This window comes from Acomys russatus, chromosome 5 (genome assembly GCF_903995435.1).
Source record: "Acomys russatus chromosome 5, mAcoRus1.1, whole genome shotgun sequence".
Taxonomy (NCBI): domain Eukaryota; kingdom Metazoa; phylum Chordata; class Mammalia; order Rodentia; family Muridae; genus Acomys; species Acomys russatus.
Genome location: NC_067141.1, coordinates 24,065,565 through 24,090,102, shown reverse-complemented (window position 1 = coordinate 24,090,102; position 24,538 = coordinate 24,065,565). Strand labels below are relative to the sequence as shown.

At 49.8% G+C, this 24,538-nt stretch overlaps 1 protein-coding gene and 1 non-coding gene across 2 annotated transcripts; one reads left to right on the top strand and one right to left on the bottom strand.

Annotated features, from left to right (window-relative positions):
• Positions 1 to 3,708: 3,708 nt before the first annotated feature.
• Dhcr7 (7-dehydrocholesterol reductase) lies at positions 3,709 to 21,647 on the bottom strand. The gene is made up of 9 exons (XM_051145728.1): positions 21,218 to 21,647; positions 19,100 to 19,230; positions 17,216 to 17,307; positions 14,844 to 15,066; positions 13,111 to 13,201; positions 12,234 to 12,447; positions 10,224 to 10,428; positions 6,721 to 6,852; positions 3,709 to 4,559 (listed from the first exon to the last, which is right to left on the bottom strand). Exons 3-9 carry the CDS (start codon positions 17,299 to 17,301, stop codon positions 4,095 to 4,097), a joined length of 1,416 nt encoding a protein of 471 aa, XP_051001685.1. The 5' UTR covers positions 17,302 to 17,307; positions 19,100 to 19,230; positions 21,218 to 21,647; the 3' UTR covers positions 3,709 to 4,094.
• LOC127190265 (U6 spliceosomal RNA) lies at positions 16,638 to 16,740 on the top strand. Its single transcript, XR_007830760.1, has one exon. It is a non-coding gene; the product is annotated as a U6 spliceosomal RNA (small nuclear RNA).
• Positions 21,648 to 24,538: the final 2,891 nt, after the last annotated feature.

The window sequence follows — 24,538 nt, the reverse complement described above, 5'->3', positions numbered from 1 at the left end:
AAGTGCTGGGATTAAAGGCGTGTGCCACCTGGCTCACAGGTAGTTCTTAGGATGCCATCTTGAAGGCTACTGCAGAAGAGTCTAGAACAATGAAACATAGGAAGGCCCGCTGAGGTGAGGCTTGCCACCGGGGCCAGAGTTCCTTCCAGGAACTGCAGCCTGGTTACCCTCTACTGAGAGAGTAGAATGGGACCAGGCCCTCTCAGTTTCTCAAAGGTCCTTCCTGGCTCCTGGCTCCTGGTTTCTGACCTAGCTCAGCCCCAGAGCAGTTCCCAGCCAGACGTGCTGGAGCCAGGTAGCGCTTACAAAACAGAACTGTGTGGCAAAACCAGCTGAGAACATGAACATTGGGAGACATCAGAAATAGACGATCCAGGTGCCCTAGATGTGGCATCTGTTACCTCAGCTCACACCTGGCTGCCTGTCAAGTCAGCCTGGGAAGGGAGAGGCCTGCACTTCCCTCAAAACAAAAGTACTCAAACCAAAGCCAGGAGCAAGACAGCTTTCTGTTAGCCAACATCTGTGGTTTGTGGAGGAGGCTGAGGGGGAACAGGAGGCTGCCATCCCTGAGCCTCTAAGAGTAGGAGCAACAGACCTCTATGTGGGGCTTAAAGTGTGTGTGTGTGTGTGTGTGTGTGTGTGTGTGTGTGTGTGTGTGTGTGTGTGTGTGTGTGTTGGACAACCTCAAGGATTGGTTCTCATCTTTTACCTGGTTTGAAACTGGGTTTCCTGCTGTCTGGCCCACAAGCTTCTGGCTCTCATTTTGACTGGACCCTGGGAAGCTCAAAACATGCCTTTTGTGGAACAGGACTCAGGTCCTCAAGCTGGTGCAGCGAGCACATTACCCACTGAACCTGGACGTCACCAGTTCAACGAGACTGGCCAGCCAGTGAGCCCTAGCTCACTTGTCTTTTGTCTCCCCAGGCCACACCACCACACACAGCTTTTTTCTTTTCTTTTTTTTAAAGATTCATTTATTATTTATTCAGTATTTCTCCCACTTGTGTGCTTGCACTCCAGAAGAGGACACCAGATCTTTTATATATAGATGGTTGTGAGCCACCATGTGGTTGCTGGGAATTGAATGCAGGAGCTTTGGAAGGACAGTGCTCTCAACCTCTGAGCCATCTCTCCAGCCTGCACACCCCAGCTTTTTTATGTGGGTTCTGAAAATCAAACACAGCCCTCATGGTTTGCGTAGCAAGCACTTTACCAACCAAGTCATCTCCTCAGCCCTCAAATGCAACTCTTTTTAAAATATTTTAAACCAGGGGCTGAAGAAACAGCTCAGCAGTTAAGAGGAGGGGCCCCTCTTCCAGAAGGCTGGGGTTCAGTTCCCAGCATCCACATGGCAGTTCACAACCATCCTGTACCTCCAGTTTCAGGGGATCCATTTCCCTCTTCCGGTCTCTGGGCACTAGAAATTCACTCAGTACACCTACCTACTGGCAAAACACTCATACACAAAATACACAAACCTAAAACAACCTTTAAGAACATTTTCAATCTAGAAGGCAGGCAAAGCATGAGGGTATACATCTGTAACCCCAGGACTTGGAGGCTGAGGTGAGAGGATTGCCACAGGTTCTGGTCCAACCCTGATGACATTGGAAGCTACCTGAAAAAAAAAAAAAAAAAAAAAAAAGAATAAAAAGGAAAACAACATATTAATGATGTCTCCTGCGCTGTGGGACAGATCTCAAAACAATGGTCCTGTGTGCGAGGACTATGCGCACTCTGCCCCAGGTCCCCTGGCCCATCCCTTGCAGTGGGGCTGGAATGAAGACCCCACCCACTTTTAAGCTTGGTCACAGCTCCTCACCAGACACATTGGTGGGGCAAGTTGCCTCAGTCCCTTCATCTCCTAGGCTCACTTGGCTGAATCGCCCAATGTTGTCACATAAAGGTTCTCTCAGGGACAGAGGTGTGGTACACTGACTGTGAAGTTGTGTTCTGAGGGTTGGTTGGAAAATGGGTTTGGAGGTGTCTTGATCCTGTTGCTGGAGCCTTTTATCTCAAGGGACACAGGACAAGTGACCCTTCCGGCCACTATGAAAGGTGCTCATGGTTTCCAACAGTCTGCCTGAGGCCTGGTGAGGTGTGAGGAGACTGTCAAGGCAGCTCCACCCAGAGCTCAGTTCAACTGGCTCCACCTCAGGCTGGGCTGGCGAGTGGCAGAGGCTGACATAGTCTATGGTCCTGGGCTCTGTTGCTTACTCTTGTCATCAGCCCAGAGAGGGAAAAGTGCACTTCATCTGCTGGTGGCAGGATGGGACCGACAGGCCCACAGCTGGTAGAGAACAGGGAGCAACAGCCCACCACAGAGCACCACGTGTCAGTGCACCATGCACCAAAGCCCAAACCACAACTGGGCTCCCCGGCTGAAACTAGAACCATAGCCAATGGAAGAACACACAGGGACGCAGGCCTCTTAGCACATAAGCTTGAAAGTCAGTCTCCAGCAAGGCAGGAAGCCTGGAACACTGACCTTCAGCACAAATGAGGTTGCAAAGGCCCAGAGAAGGTCACCTACTTCGGCTATGTAGCCTTCAAAAGGCAGAGTCAGCATTCATCAGGGATCTGACTTTACAACCACCACACCCCAACCTCATTAAAAGGACTTTGTTCAAGGGAGAAGTGAAGGTGCTGATGTGTGGCCAACAAAGAGGCCTGAAACCCTTTGAGTCCACATTCTCAGACAGGCCAGGCAGAACACCAAGTCAGGCTGGTGGGATCCATGGCTTTCTCCAGGAGCAGCTGTCAATGTCCAACCGACTCTACGCCGAAGCAGACCAGCTGTACCCGGGCTGTGGGCACAGCTCACCTCTTGTTCGGCCCCAGTTCTTCAGAAACAAACAAAAAGTCTAGGCCCAGCCATGTGGCTTCTCCACCTGCTTGGGGTGGGTAGCCACACTGGCTTCCCGTCACTGGCAGATGGAATGGACCCCTCACCTCCAACGAGCAAATGACCGAGCAAAGTTCTGGACTGATGAAGAATTGTGGAGGGTTGGGTACAGTTCACCCCAATACCCAGCAGGACATGAAGCTTTCACAGTGGCCTACGCACTGGCTCTAAAACTTCCTGGAGTTCCATCCTACACCATGTTAACAGCCTTCACTCCCACTCCCGCCCCAACCCCAGGTCAGGCCCATTCAGGAGACAGCACAGTATGATTCATTTAACAAGGTAGATTTAATATAAACAGTTGTCCACAAGGCTAAGAGGATCCTTCTAGTTTTACAGAATACCCTGAGTTTTGGGGGGCAGTGTCCCTAATGAGAATGGATCCCCTCCCTCATACTGGAACTCCTGTTGAGGAAGGTATGGCTGAGGCCACTGGCTGGTGATACATTCTCAGTTGTCTGGGCCAAGTCTGTTTACCTCCGAACCAAATCTCGCAGGTAAACAGGAAGCACCTTCCGGAAGAGGGCAGGAGAATGAGCTACTAGGTGGGTACTCAGGGAGTCCTGTACTGGGAACCCTACCTCACATCAGAAAGAGTTCTATCAGGTTAGCCAGGGTCTATGCAGTGGGCAGTGCACCTGGATATCCTAGGTCACTGCCTGGCATTCCTGGGGTTAAAAACAAAAAACAGGAACCTAAGCAGAAAGCTTGCCTCCTATAATGGCCCATGAGCCCTCTGCTGGCCAAACAATGCTGCACATGCTACAGACAAAAAACGGGGGGGGGGGGGGGGGGGGTGGGTGTCCAGCCCACCATGGCAGAACAGGAGGGGAAGGTGGCATTATCAAACTCTTCAGGTCCCTCACACTGTCTCCAGTTTACCAGGAGGGCCCAGTCCTGGGAGACATCTGGTAGGCCATCTGGACAGAATAGATGGCAGGCTCCCAACAGAGACAGACATGAAAGGGCCAGAGTCCTCTGCCCTCAGGATACTAAACAGAGAAAACAAATCAGTCTGCTGGGGGCTCAAGGTACATTCAGCTCTCTAGCTGCTACCAGACACTATGGGGCACAGGCTCTCCATTCTAAAAACAAACCAAGCTCCTGCAGAGGAAAGGTGGGATACCAATCCCCATGCATCCAACTCCACACACTCAATAAAGCCTCCCTCCGCTTCCCAGGATGGTCCTCAGAAGATTCCGGGCAGCAGGCGGTAGGGCACAGCCGCTGTGTAGCGCTCCCAGTCACGGCCATACTTGTTGGCACAGCGGTGTTCGTCACGGAGGCAGCGGTGGACAAGCAGGATAGTCATGTAGATGATATAGAAGTAAGGGAGGAGGTGGCCGCTGCCACAAGCCAGGCAGTAGGCGAGGCTGACCATCAGGTCACCAGTATAGTTGAAGTGGCGAGCCACACCCCAGAAGCCCGAAACTAACAGCTTGCTGTGGTGCTTCTGCCCATCAGCTGATGTATAGGAGCACTCGATGGCCTTGGGCTTCTTGCCCCATATGAGGCAGCGCCCATCCGTCCTGCGGAACAGGTCCTTCTGATGGTTGGTGATTCGGAAGATGTAGTAACCCACCAGGCCGAGCAGCAGGATACCCATGGCGTGGGGGGTGGAGAGCTGCACAGGGTGGTACACCAAGTACAGGCCCTGTGGGGAGAGGGGGAAGCGGAGAAAAGTGACGTGTGGCCCCATTGCAGAGGTGAGTGGGCATCAGCGTGGGCTAAGAGGACCCCTGGCCCTGCCCCAGGCACATGTCACACCAGGTTCCTTTTCTGTTAAGTAAAATAATGAGGCCAGGCACACATCTGTAATCCCAGCACTCAGCAAGTTCCGGGCCCGCTTAGACGATTTGTTGAAACCTCATTAGACTTCGTTTCAAAAGCATAAGAAGAAAGGGCAAAAGATGTGGTCAGTGATAGAGCAGCTGGTTAGCACGCACAGGGTCCAGGGTTCAACTTCAAGGACGGGCAAGCAGATGGAGGGAGAAGGAGGGAGAGTGAGGGGAAAGGAGGGGAGGAGGAAAACAGGTTGAATACACTCAGTCCCCTGAACATGCTCCCTGATCACAGGCTGTGCTGCTTTGTGATCCACTTGACTGACTGGGTTCTGTCTGCAGCTGCTTCCTCTTCTGTGTGCTGACTTTGGATCGCCCATTGGTTGGAGCTGGTAAATCAAAGATAATCTGAAGCCATGGTGATGGCAGTTGATTTTATTTATCAACTTGGGTAGACCACTGTGTATTTGGTCAGCCACAGGCTGTGAGGATGAGACTAGCATTGTGTGTGCATGTGCACCTGAGCAACTCATGAAGCAACTGGAAAAGTGCTGGGTGTCCGCCTGTCAGTCTCCACCTACTCCTTTGGGGCTGGGTCTCTCCCTGAACCTGGGGCTCACTTTTTCTTGGCTAGGTTAGAAGCTAGGAAGGCTCCCTGTCCTAGGGTTACAGGCATGCATGGGACTCCCCAGTTTGTTCTCTGGGTACTGGGATCTGACCTCTGGTCCTCCTGATGGTACAGCACATGACACATGTTTTTTTAAGAAAAAAAAAACAACAACAACAACAACAAAAAAAAAAAAAAACTCCACATTCGTTCAGCACAAAAACAACTGTTTTGTTTTGAGATAGTTTCATGTAGCCCAAGCTGGCCTTGAACTCACTATGTAGATGGGGGTGACTCTGAACTCTTGACTCTCCCACCTCAACCTCCCGAGAGCTGGGATTACATGTGTGTGCCACCAGGCCCAGCAGCAAGTTAAAAAACAACAACAACAACTTCCAATCTGTGCATTACTCACACAGAGGCCACTACATCCTGAGGCTGGAACAAGGCCAGCTAGAAAGACCAGTTATAAGCATGGTCTCTGTCATTAGTTCACACACGGGCACTGAGGATATAATGAGGTAGCCCATGAGCCTGTGCCCAGTCAGTGCAGAAACACAACCATGTGAGCTGTCCGTGGCTGGTGAGGACCTACGGTTAGTGTGAGTCTTGGCCTGACACCCGTCTAAGTCCTTACTCTCCACCCTCCTCTCTGCTGGGAACAACTGCTTTCCCCGCACCCTTGCATAGGCAGCCAGACCACGTTCACAACCCATGTCACAGTCATCTATGAGACCAGCTGACAGAGGCTTGCCATACTGAATCCCATCTGGAGAGGCCAACTGCCTTCTGAACTCCGTCTGGCCTCTCCAGGAAGCAGCAGGGGCTGATGAGCAGGCGCACTACTACCTCGGTGCTGACACATCCAAGGGGGCCCAGCTCGTCACTGCTGGCCACCCTGACAACTCAATCCTGCCTCAGTTGAATTGGGGTTTGTGCCCTGACTACAGGGGTGACTAGGGACACATTCACACTGGTGCAATCTCAGGTCCTCCCAGACCAACTACCAATGGCTACAATGGATCAGCCTAAGCTGGGGTGAAAACCATTCCACACAATCTGCTGCTCAGCTTCAGCACAGTTCTCAACAACCTTCCAAGCCTTAAGTGGGATGACTTTGTCCCGCCATGGCCGTGAGTATGTTGAGGAGGGCAGGTAGGCAAGGTGTGTTAAATACACTTTCTCCTTTTGGTACTTTCAGTGTAGGATGAATGAAGTGGGAACCAAATCCCATATTGGGTCAAGGATATCTGTGATGCCAACAACTTTCCCCTCTTGGGAAAAGGCACCAGCCCAGTGAGCCTCAGGACTAACACTGTGGCAAGCTCTGCGTGTGTGGCTCAAGGTCAGCCAGAAGCAACTGAAGACCACACAGCCAGCGCCCATGAGACTAGTCACCATGTCCCGCCACCCTTCCTCCTCCTTACCTGCAGCGTATAGAGATAGGGCAGCCACACGCAATCTCCCCAGCCCAGGTACCACCCAAAGTGGTCATGGCAGATGTCAATGGTCTTCAGGTACCAGGTTTCATTCCAGAAGAAGTCTAACACGTAGATGGCCTGCAAGACAGAGCCAACACTGTTAACACCACAGCCCCGTACAAGCGAGGGATAGGGGTGGGAAGTTTGGGTACCACTAAGTAACTTAAGTTACTGTGGGGCTGAGAACATCAGAGGGGACATTCCCGCCCACCAGCAATTAAGGCTCTCAGCTATAGCTCCCACAGGTGACACGATCGGTAGAGCTAAAAGCAAAAGTGACTTAGGATGGAAGGGCTCAAGGACTGTCCCTGGGAAGTTGGATCTGAGTACCATGGTAGACACCAACATAAACCTCCATAGGGAGACTGTCCCAGTTTTGGCCCCTCAGAACCATGCCATGCACATGCCCAAGGAGACTGAGGTCCATTCAGAGATGGGCAAAAGCACAGACCCTGCTCATCACTTCCCACCTCAAGGGAAGCTACATAGCACCATAAGCTGTGACCAAGACTGGGATACATGAAAACCTTTCAGACTCCTGATTGATCACTAAGGTGCTAAATGTGTTAACTACTGTTGCATAAGACAGAGTTTGAGCCCCCTGGCTGAGGCAGTCTCTTACGGAGGGGAGTGGCACCTCACATAAGCAGCTGGGATTTGCCTGTAACACCTACACATAGTCCCAGCTTCCTGACCCTTGGCTGTACCAGGAAGCCGGCCCAAGAAGCCTGGACTCCAGTGCTCTGTAGAGAAGTGGGTCTCTTCTCCATCTGTCTCTATTTCCCAGCACAGAAGAAGCTTTAGGAGGGCCACAGGGTGGAGCCCTGCCAGAGGCTGTGGTCCTCATGACCACAGCTGGTGGGAGGCAGGGACATAACCGATCCAGTCCTGGCCCTGCAGTCTGGCCCCACCCCAGCACAGTCAGGCAGGCTGAACTGTGCCCATGGCCTCCTAATCATCTATCGTGTTGGATGTGAAACAGACTTCTGTAAGGGGGTGTGGTGTTTTTCCACTGAAATCAGATTTGTGAGAGAACAGGTGATGTTTGTCCACTGGAATAAGAACAGCCTCTTAAGCTGGGCGTGGTGGCACACGCCTTTAATCCCAGCACTCAGGAGGCAGAGGCAGGCAGATCGCTGTGAGCTTGAGGCCAGTCTGGTCTACAAAGTAAGTCTAAGACAGCTAAGGCTACACAAAGAAACTTTGTCTCACAAGACAAAACAAAAAAATGCCTCTCTTGGGGGTATGATTTTTGCCAACCGATAAACATCTTAGTATCGACTCTGAGAGGATATATATACATGAGCCCAAAACAAGAGGCAGGGCTTTTTGGTCTTAGCTGTTCATCAATCCACTTCAAGATGCTCCTAGAAAGAACGCTTCGAGGTTCCAGGTTTTAGCAGCTGCGGTTGTAGTAACTTCTGCTGAATTTGTTGGTTTGCTGTTTAACAGGTCTGCTGGTATCCTGCCAACTACGCCAGTAAAATAGCTTCAAGAAATTGAGTTTAAAAAGGTCTATTTCTCAAGCCGGGCATGGTGGCGCACACCTTTAATCCCAGCACTCGGGAGGCAGAGGCAGGTGGGTCACTGTGAGTTCGAGGCCAGCCTGGTCTACAAAGCGAGTCTAGGACAGCCAAGGCTACACAGGGAAACCCTGTCTCAAAAAAACAAAACAAAACACAAAACAAAAGGTCTATTTCTCCTGTTTCCATTAACCTCTTTTCTCTCCTATCTAAGGTAGGTGGGTTGGAAGGGAGGTATAAGGATTTAAGAACCCCAAATAAAGTAGGTTTGAAAAAGTTCAAAGCCCACAGGTGGCGCCCAACATGGGACATAATGAGTAATTTAACTTCTAATGCTATAGAGAAAAATACAGGTTTTGAAGGTATAAAGACACTGTTTCAGGATGTCAGCAAAATAACAACTGCTATCGCAAGGCTCTTTCCTGCTTTATAAACAGAGGAAAATTTCTGGTTTTGTTTTGTCTTTTTACTGTATTACATTTTTTTAAAAGATTGAAGAAAAGAATGATAATATACAAAAACCAAAAGTGTCACTAAATTCTATATTTCTGGAAAAGATTTCAGAGTTGGCAGTGTGACAAGACAGTCTTACAGGTAGAGAAGGGAGCACCTGGAAAGCAAATAGCACCACTGACAAATAGAGAAAAAAAAAAGCGTTCAGATTTGGTGATAACTAAAAACAGGAGCTCTCCGCTTTTGCTGCCCTGTCCTGCCCTGCTCCATGCTCCAGGTGGTCAGAGCACCAGCATGAGAAGGGAGCAGAGAAAAATGGGAAACCGGAGAGGCCGAAAGGGTTCTAGAGGAACAGGAAAGCAGACAGGCCAAAAGGGCTTTAGAGGCAAGTACTCCGTTAGAGGGATTCTCCAGGGCTACACAGACACCATCAGCTTTTCCAGGCTTTGTCCAACAATCTATAGTCACTCTCCCCTGGCAGCCTCAGTCCTTCCGGACACACCAGACTCAAGTCACATCCCAGCATCACTGGGCACTTCCTCTTACTGCTTTTTGTTGTTGTTGTTGTTATCACTAGGTTTTTTTTTTCTTTTGCACATGTGTGTATATGGTATATGTGTGTGGGCACATACATGTGGGTGCCTGTGCATATCTGTGTGTGTGCATGTGGAGCCACAGGTTGAAGTCTTCCACCTTATTCACTGAGGCAAGGATGCTCAGTCAAATGCAGAGCTCACTGATATGGATAATCTTGATGGTCAGCCTGCTCTGGAAATCCCCTGCCTCTGCCTTCTGAGGCTAGAATTACAGATGGGCACCACGCCTGCCCAGCACTTACATGGGTTCTGGGGAGCCAAAGTTTGGCCTTGATGCTTTCAGAGCAAGCACTTTAGTCATGGAGCCATCCATCTCCCTCTTACTGTTGTTCTTGAAATACTGTCTCACTCCATAGTCCAGGCTGCTCTCAAACTCAGTATGTAGCTTCCACCCAGTCTTGAACTCACAACAATCCTACTGCAGCCTCCTGAGTGATAAATGCTTTGAACAGGATGGAAACCTCCACAAGGGGCTCCATGTTAGTCCCATCTGGCCACAAGCTTCCTAATTCTGGTTACACCTTCCTCAGTGTGTCAACCTCTCCCACTATGTGGGCTACACAGGCCACTCCGTGTGTCTCGAGCATGCCTGCTGTCTCCTTTCTCTAGCTGGTTACAAAGGCCCATGTACTCTCTGATCCCACCCGAGTGCAGTACCTAAGGGAGTCCTCCTTGGACCAGGCCAGACTACATGGTGTCTGCCTCGTCCTTCCAGAGGCTGGCACAGTGGCATCTATGTAACGCTAAATTCTCAGCATGTACTCTCTCACTGTGACCTGGAAGGGCCAGCTCTGAACAAGATGGTGTGCTGGGAACTCTCCCAGAGTCCAGCAGGTATGGCGCCCCACCCTCCCTAGCTGCAAGCACACTAAATTACCTGCAAGACATTGACCAAAATCATGGAGTTGGTCACATGGCCATAAAGCTCCTGCTGCTTGGCAGCAAAGGACAGGTTGATAAGGGTCCAGGCCACAATCCCTGGGCGTCCATTGAAGAACAGCTTGAAGTCAAACCACTTCCCGATGCGGGGGTTGAACTCAATGCCCATCATATAGTTGTAGAAGAAATTGCCTGTGAATTTGCTTAAAAACATCAACAAAAGACTCATTAAAAACTTGTTTTAGATTTATTTTATGTGTATTAGTGTCTTACCTGCATGCTCGCCTGTGCACCATGTGCATGCAGTGCCCTCAGAGGCCAGAAGAGAGACTTGGATCCCCTGGATCTGGAGTTACAGACAACTGTGAGCTGCCATGTAAGTTCTAGGAATTGAACCCAGGTCCTCTGCAAGTGCATCCAGCGCTCTTGACCAATGAACCACATCCCCCGCCCTCCAAAGACATATTTAATCAACTGGCATATCTTGCCACATATGGCTCATCCAGCTTTGTGGATACCAGTGTTCAGGTGCCCGTGGGTAAACGAGGCAATATGGCCGAGCCGTAACCATAAAGTCTCCACACAAGGGAGATCATGGCAGCCCTGCCCTCAAGCCACATATCTGTATTCATTCTCACTCAGAGTACACTGTACTCAGCAGAGACATAAAAGCACAGGAGCACTTGAATTAAGTGGCAAGTGTCCCGTGCTCACAGCCTAAGCTATAGGGCCCATGCTTCTTCCTGTTCCACAGCCTCAGTAACCACTCATGCCCTTAGCCGCCTGACCCCACAGCAGACCCTTCATGCCAGATTGGGGCAGAAAACTAGCTGAGATACCCTTCCTGGGTATAGCCTACTGTGTATGCCCAGGGATTATTGCTAACTGGGACAGCAGGTTCTCGTGCTCGTCCCCATAGTCAGGCCAAGTAGAAAGAATGAAATGTAACATCTACAAAAGCAGCGACAGCTCTGGGAGCCTCCAAATGCAGTAGGGCAGTCAGTAATCTGCAGGGCAGAGTAACATAAGCCACACAGTATCCTCATCTGAGGCTGGCTCCCCAAAGCTAGAACCAACTGCTAAGGTAGCAATGTTCCCTTTCCATCTGCATCTGCAGACAAAACTAAGAACTAGAAAAGAACGCACCAATTATCATCTGTTAATGGGTGGGTGGATGGAAGGATGGGTATATAGGTAAGTAGACAGATGGGTAAATAGATGGATGAGTGCATCATGGGTGGGGGTGGGTGGATGGATGAGTGGATAGGTAGATGGATGGGTGCATGGATAAACAGGCAGGCAGGTAGATGGGTAAGTGGATGGATGGCTGTATGGCAGGGGGATGGATGGATGAATGTATGGGTTGGTAGATAGGTCGATGAGTGGATAGATAGATGGGTGTATGGATGGGTAGGTGATGGGTGAATGATTAGATCAGGAGCTGGTGAGTGGCTGTGTGGGTGGATAGAGCGATGTAAGGGAAATGGGTGGGGTTGGGAGAAGGATGAGCAGATGATGTGTATATGGGTAGACAGATGGGTAGATGGATAGATAAGTAGATGGGTGAGTAAACAGGCGGATAAGTGGATGGGACAACAGACAGACAGACGAGCAGATGAGTAGATGAATCAATGGATGGGTAGGTAGATGGGATGGAACTGGATGGTTGGCCTCCAGCCCCAAGTTTCCATGAGAATGCTGAGCAAGCAGGGCCTCTCCTGGGAGGCAGCTATGGAAAAGCTGCTGAGATAACAAATCTTTCCCAAAACTGTTTCACAAGACGAAATCCAAAGAAAGAGGCAATGTCTACCTCAGCCACAAGTTGTCCTTCTGGTTTAACTGCTCCCATGGCAGCCTCAGCTGCCTAAAAGCGAGACAATCCAGGCATCCAAAAAGCTGACTCCAGACCTCAACATCTCAGAGTTTCTCAATTTTCTATGCCAGGGAGCAGGTGGCCCTGGGTGGAGTATCCACTCTTAGTAGCACATCCAGCTACTAAGAAACTTACCAGTCTTTGGCACTGGTCGGGAACAGGTAGCCCTTGATCATTGCGAATGTGGCCACGACATAGCCCAGAATGTTGGCACACCACAGCAGTGGGATCCAGTTGTCAAAGATGATGGTGGGGGAGAACCAGGATAGAAGGTAAGCGTTCACAAACCAGAGGAGGTGGGTAATGAGCCAGGCTTGCAGCCCGTTCACCTCGTACTTGTTCACAACCCCTGCAGAGGGAGAATCAAGCAGAGCACCCTAGTTGGATTACCTAGCCTCACTGTGTAGCTGCCTCACACCCAACCTGCTCCTTGGCCTCTGTTGCTGGAGACCCCTGGCTACAGCGTCTGGGTACCACTCTAAATGGGGGGAGGGGGGCATCTTCTCTTGCACCCCAGGCTTTTAGGACATTGGCTCCTACCAAAGGCAGAGTCGAGGACCTCTGAGTTGCTTGTCACACCCTCATTAACTAACCTGACTTGAAGGCAGGACTGTGAGGTGTGAGCAAGGTCAATCAAGCGGCAAGTTAGACAAGGTCCACCCTGTGCCCTCCCAGGCTTCACTTGCGTTTGCTGTGGGGCCTCTCTGAGATCTCTCTGCTGGAGAAATAGGCGGTATCCCAAGCCATTGCATTAGCAGTGTGCAGCTGGGCTCCTCACACTGCTATGAAGCAGAGGAGCTGGAAGGCAGCGGAGTCAGGGACCGCACTCAGGAGTGAGGAAAGTGCCATGTCTATAATGGCATGGATGCCTTACAGAGCCTTGCGGCCTGGTGGACAGCATCCAAACTAAACTGGTTCTTAACTGGGGTGCAGTGTGGGAGAGCAGCTTCAGAGAGGCCGGGACACAGAGCGACCAGGGCAAGACTCCTACCAACTCAGGGGCAAAGGTTACCTGCTGGAGTTATGGCACCTTCCTGGATTCCTCCCACATAGCCTGGTAGAAATCTGTGGCAGAAGTCAGGAAGCCACGAGTAAAGCAGCACCTGAAATTTTAGACGGAGGGGTTGGCATCCTGCAGGGGATAGCTGTGTGATTTGACCTGGCCTGGTTTTACCAGACAGATATGAGCAGAAGACACTGTTGTTATTCTAGAGCTTAGAACTCTAGGAGCTGGGCCTGGGCAGGGAAGCCCTTTGCAAGGCCATTGAGAAGCACTGACATGGGGGTTAGAGAGAGGGCTCAGTGGCTAAACACACTGGCTGCTCTTCCAGAGGACCCAGGTTCCATCCCCAGCACCCATAGAGCAGTTCAGCACTATCTGTTGTTATTCCAAGTCCAAGAGTTCTGACACTTTCATACTGATGTACATTCAGGGAAAACGCCAGTGCATATAAAACAAAAATAAATGATTTTTTAAAAAGCCTATCTTTTCTGTGTTGTGCTGCATATTGGGGGTGGGAGTGGGGGCAACTTTAACATATTCTTGGTTAACCATGGTTAAATATGCTATTTTAATAAAATATTAAAAAATTTTTAAAAGCCTATCTTTTAAACAATTAAAACAAAATAAAAGCATTGAGATGCGATCCACACCCCATGAAACCCACCCTTTCAACATCACGGCTCAGAGTCATACAATGGGTTCACAAGACCAGGCAATCATCACCATGGTCCTGATTCTAGAAACTAACAAAGGGAACCCTAGGGTAGGGGAGAGACAACATGGCTGTTAAGAGAAATTGCTGCGTGTCCAGAGGACATGGGTTCGATTCCCAGCACCAACACCCATACGGTGGCTTACCACTGTCTGTAACTCCAGTTCCAGGAGATCCCATACACTCTTCTAGCCTCCAGTGAGCACCGTAAGCACACAGTGTACATACATATGTGTAGGAAAAACACTCACACACATAAGGTAAAGAAATCCTTAAAAAAAAAATTTTTTTTTTTAAGTTGGGCAGTGGTAGCACATACCTTTAATCCCAGCACTCAGGAGGCAGAGGTTGGTGGATCTCTCTAAGTTACAAAGTGAGCTCCAAGACAGTCAAGGCTACACAAAGAAACCCTGTCTTGAAGCATACCTCTCTTCCCAAAAGTACTTTTTTTTTTTTTTTTTTTTTTTTTAATTTAAAAAGAGAGAAGCCCTTTCCCATTGTCAACCGCTTCTCATCCTTCTCCTGTGGTCCCTTTAAGTCACCAATCTTTCCAGCCTGTGAATGTGGTCTAGACATTTCACATATATGCAATCACTCCATCAGTCTTGGCATCTTCCATTTGGCAGCTGCTTCCAGCATTGGCAGAAAGAATAGCCTATCCCAGAGCTAGATCAGGACTATCTGGCAACCCGTGGAAACAGTAGAGGCTAGGACTCCTCCTCCCAAGGGCTACACTGAAAAAGATTCCAGCTGTGTGTAGGGACTCCCTCTAGCTCCCTATGCCCCCCATGTGGTCTTGTTCATTGCCGAGGAGGGCTGCTGCTGAGCTACAGCCAAGTGCTGGAAACCATGAAGGATACAGTGTGACACACAGATGCTTCCTGCTCTGTGTATCTGCTTCTAGGTAACTGTTGCATCCTGAGAATGTGAGCATCACTCTGAATCAGAAGTCTGCATCCCAGACAAGACCCTGGCAGCGGAACACCTTCCCCCCATCCACTGCACCCCAACCCCAAAGCAGAGGACTGACCTGGAAGCTGACCCACAAGAAGTACAGTTGGGCGGCTTTAGCTGTCACAGGTGGTGTCTTGGCCCAGATATCTGCCAGGCAAGCATGGCCTGTAGCTATGTCCAACACAGGGACGGTCAGCGAGCAGCTGTACTGGTCACATGCCATGATGAAGTAGTACACAATGAACGGTGCGAACAGCAGCAAGAAAATGACGCTAGCCAGGGAGAACCAGTCCACTTCCCTGAGAGAAGGACAGAGGGCAATTACCATGAGGCATCCTGTGCTCATGCCCCACACAAGACTTTCAGACTCCACTCTGTCCCTCGGCCCCGCCATGGTGGGGTGCCTAAGACACCATTCTGTAGTGAGAATTTTGGTTTCTTATAAAACCCAGTTATGGTGAGCTAGATAGATGGCTCAAAGGTTAAGAGCACTGGCTGCTCCTCCAAAGGTCCTGAGTTCAATTCCCAGCAACCACATGGTGGCTCACAACCATCTATAATGAGTTCTGGTGGCCTCTTCTGTCAGGCAGGCGCATACGCAGACAGAACACTGTATACATAATAAATAAATAAATCTTAAAACCCAGTTATGAGCCGGGCGTGGTGGCGCACACCTTTAATCTCAGCACTTGGGAGGCAGGGGCAGATGGATCTCTGTGAGTTCGAGGACAGCCTGGTCTACAAAACCAAGTACAGGACAACCAGGACTACACAGGAAAAGCCTGTCTCCAAAAACAAAAACAAACAAACAAACAAACAAACAAAAAAACAGTAATGTTATGTGAATGTTTTTGTTTTAATTCCAGGTATGGGAGATGAACTGCCTTAGACTGTCCATAGCCACTGACTACATTGTGTCTCATGCTCTGGCAGGGATGTATGTGACTTTGCCAGCTGAGGACAGTGTATGTTTGGAATTCTGGGAACTTTTCAGAGAGATTAATACCAGAGCTCCAAGAAGGGCTGGAGGCTTGGAAGAAGAAGGCAGCAGCTGCTGCTATTGTTGAGGTTTCTCAAGTGGTCATAAGCAAAGAGCAAATAGATGAGAAGTTGGATATATTCTGACCGGATTTGCTCGCAGGGAACACGATGGCCCTAATCAGCAGGAAGTAGGCTAAGGAGACCTATGCCCCCTTTCCCCTCTAAACTTTCTCTCCTACTTAGTGTTGCAGGGGACGGGGGGGCGAGGTTGGAAAAGAGGCAGAGATATAAGAACCCAAATAAAATAGACTAAAATATACACCAAAACCCTTCCATCCCTCTAAGACTCTCTTCTGTCCCTTGAGCCCCACAGGGGTCTCTGGCATGCTCTCCAATCTCCTTGAGCCACATGGGAGTCTCCGAAGTGCCCTTCCATGTGTGGGCCTGCCCTTCACACCACTTAGAACCTGGTGGTAAAGGGTATCAGTTCAGAGATCCCTTCAGCCAAGGCAGGTGACTCACACTGCTCCTGAAGGTGTTCTATCTGTGACCACCGACAAAAAGCTTTCAGACCAGTACGTGAACGCAGCGGCCTCTTCATGACCCTTAGGGCCAGTAGCTTCCCCAGTCCCCATGCAGGGAGGGCACTTAACTCACATTGCTCAGTGGCAGAGAGAGCACCATGACATCAACCCGGTTCTGGGTTGGTGGCAGGGCTCCAGATGATCCTTAGGCCATCTGAAAGACTTGGAGTGCTGGCAGGGTAAGACAGGCAAGTCCCACACCTGCCTTCAGGTGATAAGTTGCATTAATAAGATAGACATGATGAATAGCACAGCGAGTTACCTTCAGGCCATGAGCATGGGGTTCTTATAAATCCCCTCTGAGCTTGTTTTGACAACACATATACTAAAATCGGAACGATACAGAGAAGAGTAGCACGGCTCCTGTGCAAGGATGGCACACAAATTTGGGAACCTTTCCATATTTAAAAATAAATAAAAATGCTGGGCGGTGGTGGTGCATGCCTTTAATTCCAGCACTCGGGAGGCAGAGGCAGGCAGATCACTGTGAGTTTGAGGCCAGCTTGGTCTACAAAGTGAGTCTAGGACAGCCAAGGCTACATAGAGAAACCCTGTCTTGAGAAAACAAAAACAAAAATAAATAAATAAATAAATAAATCCTCTCCCGAAGATATCTCAGGATATATACACATACATACATATCTGAATAAAAAAAAAAAAAGGGGTCAAAAATGAGACTATTTCCAGCCCCAAGCACTTCAGACAAAGGACAGCCTACGCTAAATGGCTTCTAGGCTCTTTTTCCAATTCTTTATTTTGTAGAATGGAAAACAGCTTACTTTTCACTTGTCTTTAAAATAATAATTTTTTTCTAGGTCCATAACATCCCGGAGGCTGAAAGTCCACTGTACCCTCCAGCTAGTAAACCAGGTGAGCTCCTTACCAGGCACGGCCCCATTGTCCTTGAGGTTCAGCCTTGCTGTTGGGGCTCTTGGATTTGGGAGCGCTGTGCTGGGATTTCGAAGCCATTAGGCCCTGAAGGAAAGAGGAGAGGGCTCGGATCCTTCCAGAAATCTAGACCCCACCAGGACACAAGTGCTGACTGGGGCAGAGGCCTTTGCAGCCTTCTCAGCACCTGATCACAGAACAGATTCTGGGAAGAAAAAGGTTAGGCACCTTCCTGAACCTGTGCATCCTCCCACTGGGCCCTCCCACCCCTGACCTCATTCAGTAATAGTTTTCCCAGCTATGACAGATGCAGGGACTGGCTCTGCCTACACATCCCTGTTCCTCCGGACCCCAGGGCTCTTCAGCATCTTTGAACATGGCTCTCAGCCTTCCTGGTAGTACTCACTACTTCCTCTGCTTTGTTATGTTTACAGATGTGCTTGTCCCCTTCTCAGTAGACTGTGACTGACCAGCTAATGGCAAGTGGCTTCCGTCTAGCGAAACTCGTCCCTTTAATTTCTGAATAACTCTGCTTACTGTGCAGGCCTGTCGTGTTTGTGCACTCATGTGCACTGTCCATCTCCCTCCAGTAGAAGGCGGCTCCCTAGTCATCCTCCACCACTAGGGCCTAGAACTGGACCTAGGGGCAACACTTCATAGATAAGGGCTCCAGGTGTCTCCCCAGCCCCAGTGTTTCCTCCTTCTCCAAAACAAGCATGGCTTGCAAATTTTTAAAATATCAGGGATTTTAAATGATATCTTAAAAGCCCTCAGAGGGGCCGTGGAGAAGGCTCAGTAAAGTATTTAATATACAATCATGAGGTCTTGAGTTCCATCCCCAGCACCCATGTTAAAATAAAAGAAAGCCAGGCTCAGCAGCACAGGCCTTGCAATCCCAGTGCTTGGAAGCAAACAGACAAAAGCATCTCTGGGGTTCTCAGGCAGGCAGGCGAGGCAACTCAGCCAGCTGCAAGTTTAGCAAGAGCTGCTGCCTAGAAAGCTAAGGTAGAGAGCCAGAAAAGAAGACGTAATGTTGGTCATCTGTGACGCGCGCATGCACGCATACACACACACACACACACACACACACACACACACACACACATACACAATCACAACCACCACCACCATCATCAGTGAAACCAGGATTAAGGGCTATAGCAGGGCTGGCAGAATGGCTCAGGAGATTAGGATGCTTGCCACCAAATCTGGTACCGTGGCTGAGCTGGTAGAGTTGGCAGAGGCTAGCATGCACAAAGCCCTGAGTAAAATCCCCAACACCTCATTAGCTGCATGTGGTGGTGCACACCTGTAACCCCAGCATTTGGGAGGTGGAGGCAGGAAGAGCAGGAGTTCAAGGCCAGCCTAAACTACACAGAAAGTTTTAAGGCCAGCTTGGTCTACATGAGGCTCTGAAAAACTACAAAAGTAAATATTTTAAATGTATTTGGAGGTCATGTATCTGGTCATACCTCTGTCGCAGACACCAAATTTTGTGAAAAAAAATACAGCCTGTGTGGGGCAGCTAGGTAGAGGGGATTTCCCTTCCACTCCTGAGCCCCACAGATCGCCTGATATGTGAATGGTGCCCTGAATCCTTCATTTGGGGGTTGCTATTTTGAGATTTTATTTTTATCTTCTGTGTATGGGGATTTTATCTACATGTATGCCTGTGCACCACGTGCATGCAGCACTCGTGGAAGGCAGAACAAAGTGTTAGATCTCCTGGAACTGGAGGGAGTAACAGGTAGTTGTGAGCCACCATAGAGGTGCTGGTCATCAAACCCAGCCAGTGCTCTTTACCACCGAGCCACCTCTCCAGCCCATTCTTCAGCTTTGAAAACAGTGCTCCACTTCCACCGCCCATGTTCACACTCACCTTTGACCACTGGGCCAGAGGTTTCACAATAGAATCAAGTTTTCTTGCTCAGAAGTGGCTCACAAAATGTCCAGGCTCAGAAGTTCCGCAAGGTCTGCTGCTCAATCCTTGTCAATATGCTGAGCAACACCCTGCCAAAGAGGACACAAAAACACCAAAGTCACTCAGGGAGCTGAAATGCCAAGGTCAAAGGGAATGAAGAATCCACACCACATGCATCGAGGCCACTGCTGACATCAAGCAAGGGACAGGCTCAGGACTTAGGATATATACTCAACAGAGTCCATTTGAGGTGACTGAGCCATGTCACCAGGAGCATGGAGGGCTGTACTGGGGTAATTGGATGGAAATTTTCAGAGAGTTGGGAGAGCTAGACCCAACACAGGTAGGCCACAGACAGATGTTAACAGAGCTTCCTAGAATGCTGATGTAAAACCATTCTGGCACTTCTTGGTGCCATCACTCACCCTGGTGCTAGCACATTACCACAGAACATGCTAGAAACCACTGAGAAGCCAAGAACACAGAGTAGCTTGGATAACAACCTGGACTAGGGACCAGTCTCCAGGGGAATACAAGAGAACAGGGAAGCTACTGGGGTCCCATGGCACATAAGTCTATGTTCCCAAGGATTTGTGATGGTCATCCTTATAAAAGACAGATGAAGAAGGTTCACTGGTGTCCCACATGTTAAATGAAGGTAATGGGCTAGGCATGGTGGTACTCGTCTTTAATTCCAGCACTCAGGAGGCAGAGACAAACAGATCTCTGTGAGTTTGAGGCCAGTCTGGTCTACAAAGTGAGTTCCAGAACAGCAGAGCAACAAAGTGAGACCCTGTCTTAAGAGGAGAAGAGAGGATAATAAGAAAAAGAAAAGAAGACGATTGATGTCATAAAAGTCAAAAGCTTAAAAAAAAAAAAAGTCAAAGGTTTTGTTCAGCCAAATTTAAGGGACACACTACGCCACCGGCAGCCTATGGCCACACAGCAACTGGAAAAATGTCCACCACACCTAAGGGGGCAGGGGGTGAGGGGGTGGGATGGTTTCAGTGACACTTCAGGAAGAGAAGAAAAATGCTCAGTGAACCTCCACAGCTGTAGATCCATGGGGCGGGCAGTGCAAGGTGCCAACGCCTGAGCTGGAAACAGCCTATAAAGGAAGCTACTGCTGCCAGGAAGATTAATTCTGAAAGCAAAATACCTGTGGCCTTGAGTGGTGACGCCCAGCAGAGGAAGGTGGCAGGCCCTTCCTCCCAGATGATTAGGGAGCCTTGAACTTGCTGTGTAGTCAAGAACGACCTTGAACTGACTTTTCTGCCTTCACTTCCTATGTACTAGGGTTACCCGTGTATTCCACTACATGCAGTTTTTAATATTATTCATTTATTTATCCTATAGAGAGGAGCATGTGTGGAAGCCAGCTGACAGCTACTAAATCAACGGAAAGCACAAACCTATGATGCTGAGCCACACAGAACCTTCTGGTTACTGGGGCATAGCAACCTAAACAAACCTTTCAGGATTTCTCATGGTTTCTGCAGGTCAGAAATTTGGGGAGGGAAGCCGGGGCCAGTGGCACACGTCTGTAATATCCCAGCACTCTGGAAGGCAGTTGCAGGCAGATCGCTGTGAGTTCAAGGCCAGCCTGGTCTACAAAGTGAGTCCAGAACAGCCAAGGCTACACAGAGAAACCCTGTCTCAAAAAAATTTTTTTAAAAATGGGGGGAGGGATGAGCCTCAGAGGGGTGTATCACAGGAGTAGCCAGCTGTCCAGCAGAACTTCAGGTGCTAGACCCTCCTTCTACAGACCCATGTGGGCTGGCTTGGCCTAGCTCATAGGTGGCCTCAAGGCGGTGAGAGCCACTCACGGGGCAGTGCTAGGGAAAGAGAATGCTTTCAGATCTCTCCTTGAGAAGTATGAGACATTACCAGACCCATGTGATCACAGCTCAGGCATTGTACATCCTGAAAAGGCAGTAGAAAGGTATGGCCACATGAGCTGCCACTGGGGCTGTCGAAGGATGACACAGCCTGTGCTGCCAGAAGCTACAATTCACTCAGCATTGGCCAAGGGCTAGGCGCCCAGCCCACCTGAAGAATGAACAATGTTACACCCACCTCCTTCACAGATGAGACACTGGGGAAGAAGAAGGCGGGGCAACTTGTTGACAGCTCACATGGTCTCGGAGACAAGGCTGGGCCTGGTGCTCCACTTTTGGCACACTTGGGAGGCTGTTGGGAGCACTGATGACATAGCTAAATTTGCATATCAGATTCCAGGGACCTTCCATGTAGGGAGGCATCTATGTCACTGGAATATTCCAGAAGCAGTAGGTGTCCAATGTGGAGATTTGTTAGCCTCGGGTATGGTGTTGGATTTTAAGACGAAAAGGTAGGAAATCCTGGGTCTGGGTGAGCAGTGAGAAACAAGTCCCCCTGCAAGTACCGATGGAAATTTATCCTGGGAAATACTTGGGGCTGTGGCAGTGGGCAGCAACAAGAGCTTCCTGCAGCGCTCTGTAGAGACACGTAAAGTTGTGGCATACCCACTGACAATCACCGGAGAAATCAGATGCTCTGGCACCCAGCTCTGCAGATATCAGCAGGGTCAAGCCCTTCCTTCCTGTATCATGGAAGGACCTAGAAGACTAGGGGTTCTACTTGGGATCTCATGTTCGGGTGTCCTCTCTTTCTAATGGAAAAGCTTCTGTAATGAAATGGCATCTGTGCATTCACTGTGCCCCCACCCCTTTCCCCAGGTCAGGTGAGGCTGGCATCTGGGATGACCCAAGGCTGCTGAGATCCACACATGGGCCCCTCTGATGCTCTGAGCACAGAACTCTGTGGAGGAAAAGCATCAGTTCCTGAATGCTCCTCCCCCCGCCCCAAAAAAATACAAACCCAGTAAGGAAGGAAATTACCTGAGGCCAGGATCCCTGATTCTTTGAAATAATCTCTGTTTTAATAAAAGCTACAAAAATCTCTGCTTTTCATAAGTTCCAAAATATATGTCAAAAAAGTATCTTCTCCCTCAAGTCAGCCTCAGGCCTCATTAGCCTTTCAGATTGTTCCACGGATCACTTACACACATCTACTGTCCCTCTTTCTGTTCAAAAGTCATTTTTTTTTGTTTGTTTGTTTACCATATTCTTTGGCAGCAGAGCCTTACCACACCTACTAGGTGCACCTCTTCCTGACATGCAGACCCACTATGCCCATCAGCTATGCTGGGTTTTGTTTTGTTTTAAGGAGCAATTTCAAGAAGATTCTATCAGAAGTAGCTCAAAACAAATTAAATATGTTTCCGTTGTTTGAATTCTTCCTCTGCAAACCATCCTGATCTTTAGGGGGATGGAGACGCTCCACAACCTGGGAGGGTCACGTATGACTAGAGCTTCTCATTTCCTGAGAGAACATATCGACTCATTCAAATCCTATTGAAGAGATTCACCAGGCTGTATGTGCCCTGGGGTAGGAGGGTGGGCCAGGGATTGAGTCCACACTTGCTCCTCTATACCTGAGCATTCAAAGGTTACGCAGGGAGTTGGGCCCACATCCCTCTCCAATCCATAGGCCCCAGCTAAACTAAGCAAGGTTCACCTCTGTACCTGCTCACAGGGGCACCTGACCACCTGAGCATGCATCCTTCCTCCTACCCGGCCCTCTCTCTAAACACACAGGCCTCCATCCAGTGCACTCAACCCCGATCTGCACACTGGTCCCCTCACCTGCACACACGCCCCTAAACCTGCACATCTGTTAGCCAACCGACCCCAAACCTGTGCACACACTCACATCTTAATTTACATACACACGCGACTCACAGCACATCCCCCTCCATCTCTCACACAAGGGCTCCTTTCCCCGCATCTGTACTTACGGCCCCGTCTCCTGCACTCTCGACGCTTTCCCCAACCTCAACTTGTGCGCACCGTCCCTCTCCCGCACTCTGGCCTGACCCAAAAACACCAAACCTCACCCGCCCGCAACGAGGTAGACTCGGGTTCTTTAGGCTCGCCCTAAGTGTCCGCCTGAAGCTCCGCCCCAGATGACGTGATGTAACGGACGTCCAATCGGAAGTGAATTTTGCGAGCCTCGCCCTGGGATTGGTGAAGGCGGTGAGCTGACTTCCGAGCCCACCTGGCCCGCCAGTCCGCGGCGGGCTCGAGATTAACAGCAGGGCCAGCCCCGCCGCGATTGACAGCAGGGCCGGCCCCGCCCCGCCCCCGCCCCTAGGGTCTTGGGTCTGACTCCGCCTGGTGGGAGGGAGGATGCAAATGCAGACTCAGCCCCGCAGGCACCACGCCTGCCTTTCCAGAGCCTCAATTTACCCTGCTGCTGAGCCCCAACCTGAAGGAGCGTCTCGTGCACAGAACAACAGATACTGCCAAGGCCGCGGGACCAGGAGACCAGATTAGCTAGCTTCACAACGAAGGGACATCTAGCAGAGGAGGGGTGAAGGCGACGGCGGCCTTAGCCTAAGAGCCAAACAGTGCCCCTGGTGGACAGAACTCAGTCACACCTCGGTGTCCTCAGTGATTGGGGAAAGCCCAGCTGCATTCAAACCAGCGCAGCAGCTGTGAACAATTTCCCTCTCTCTTTTCATCTCTTTTCCTCCCCACCATCTGACGTTAGTTAGTTGCAGTCTTCTTATCCTGGTGATAGTCTCCTCTGCTGCCACAACACAAGCTGGAAACAGAAGTGACTTCAGCACTGTTAGCCACTGCCCAGGTGCTGGCCCCAGCGGTCCAATAATGTCCTTTATTTCCTCCCCCCCCCCCCCCCCCCCCGCCACTTCAAACCATGAACTCCAGTCAAGGTACACATTTGAACAGAATAATAGATTATACAGAATATAGGTGTCGGGGCTGGAGAGATGGCTCAGCAGTTACGAGTACTGGCTGCTCCTCTAGAGGACGAAGGTTCATCCCCCCCCCCCCCAGCACCTACAATACAATAGATGCTCATTGTCTGTGATGCGATGAACCAGTCACTGAAAGGAGTTTTGCAAGGTAGCCGGGGTGGGGGTGGAAATGGGCAACTGAATCTTCAATCCACTCCGAGAGGGTAGGATTTAGAAATATTTATGGAGTAAGAAACAGGGAGATGAATGAAATGGGCAAAGGGCAGAGGTAAAATGGCTCATGGTCTATGTGTGCATTATAAAAGCATGGTTTTAATAGAGACATATGTTCAGAATGGCTGTAAGCTTGAGATGAGGTCGACATTTTCAGCCTCCTAACAGAGAAAGGTCTCCTATCTGTCTCCTAGATGGGCCCACACAAAGAGGTGATGTGAGGTGCATGTAGGCAGCTGGAATGCAACTTTGGTTGTCATTCCTCGGCACCTGTGGGGGTTTGCTTTGTTCTGTGCTGAGTTTTTACTAGCACAGACCTTGTGCCAAGTAGGCTAGACTGGCAAGGCCAGAAGATCCAAGGG

Coding starts and splice junctions, on each gene's coding strand:
- Dhcr7 (XM_051145728.1), bottom strand. CDS start 17,301: ATGGCTTCGAAATCCCAGCACAGCGCTCCCAAATCCAAGAGCCCCAAC. Junction 15,067..17,215: donor GGACAATGGGGCCGTGCCTG/GTAAGGAGCTCA, acceptor TCCTTCTCTCAG/GGAAGTGGACTGGTTCTCCC. Junction 6,853..10,223: donor TTTTGGTCAATGTCTTGCAG/GTAATTTAGTGT, acceptor TCTGTCTTGCAG/GCCATCTACGTGTTAGACTT.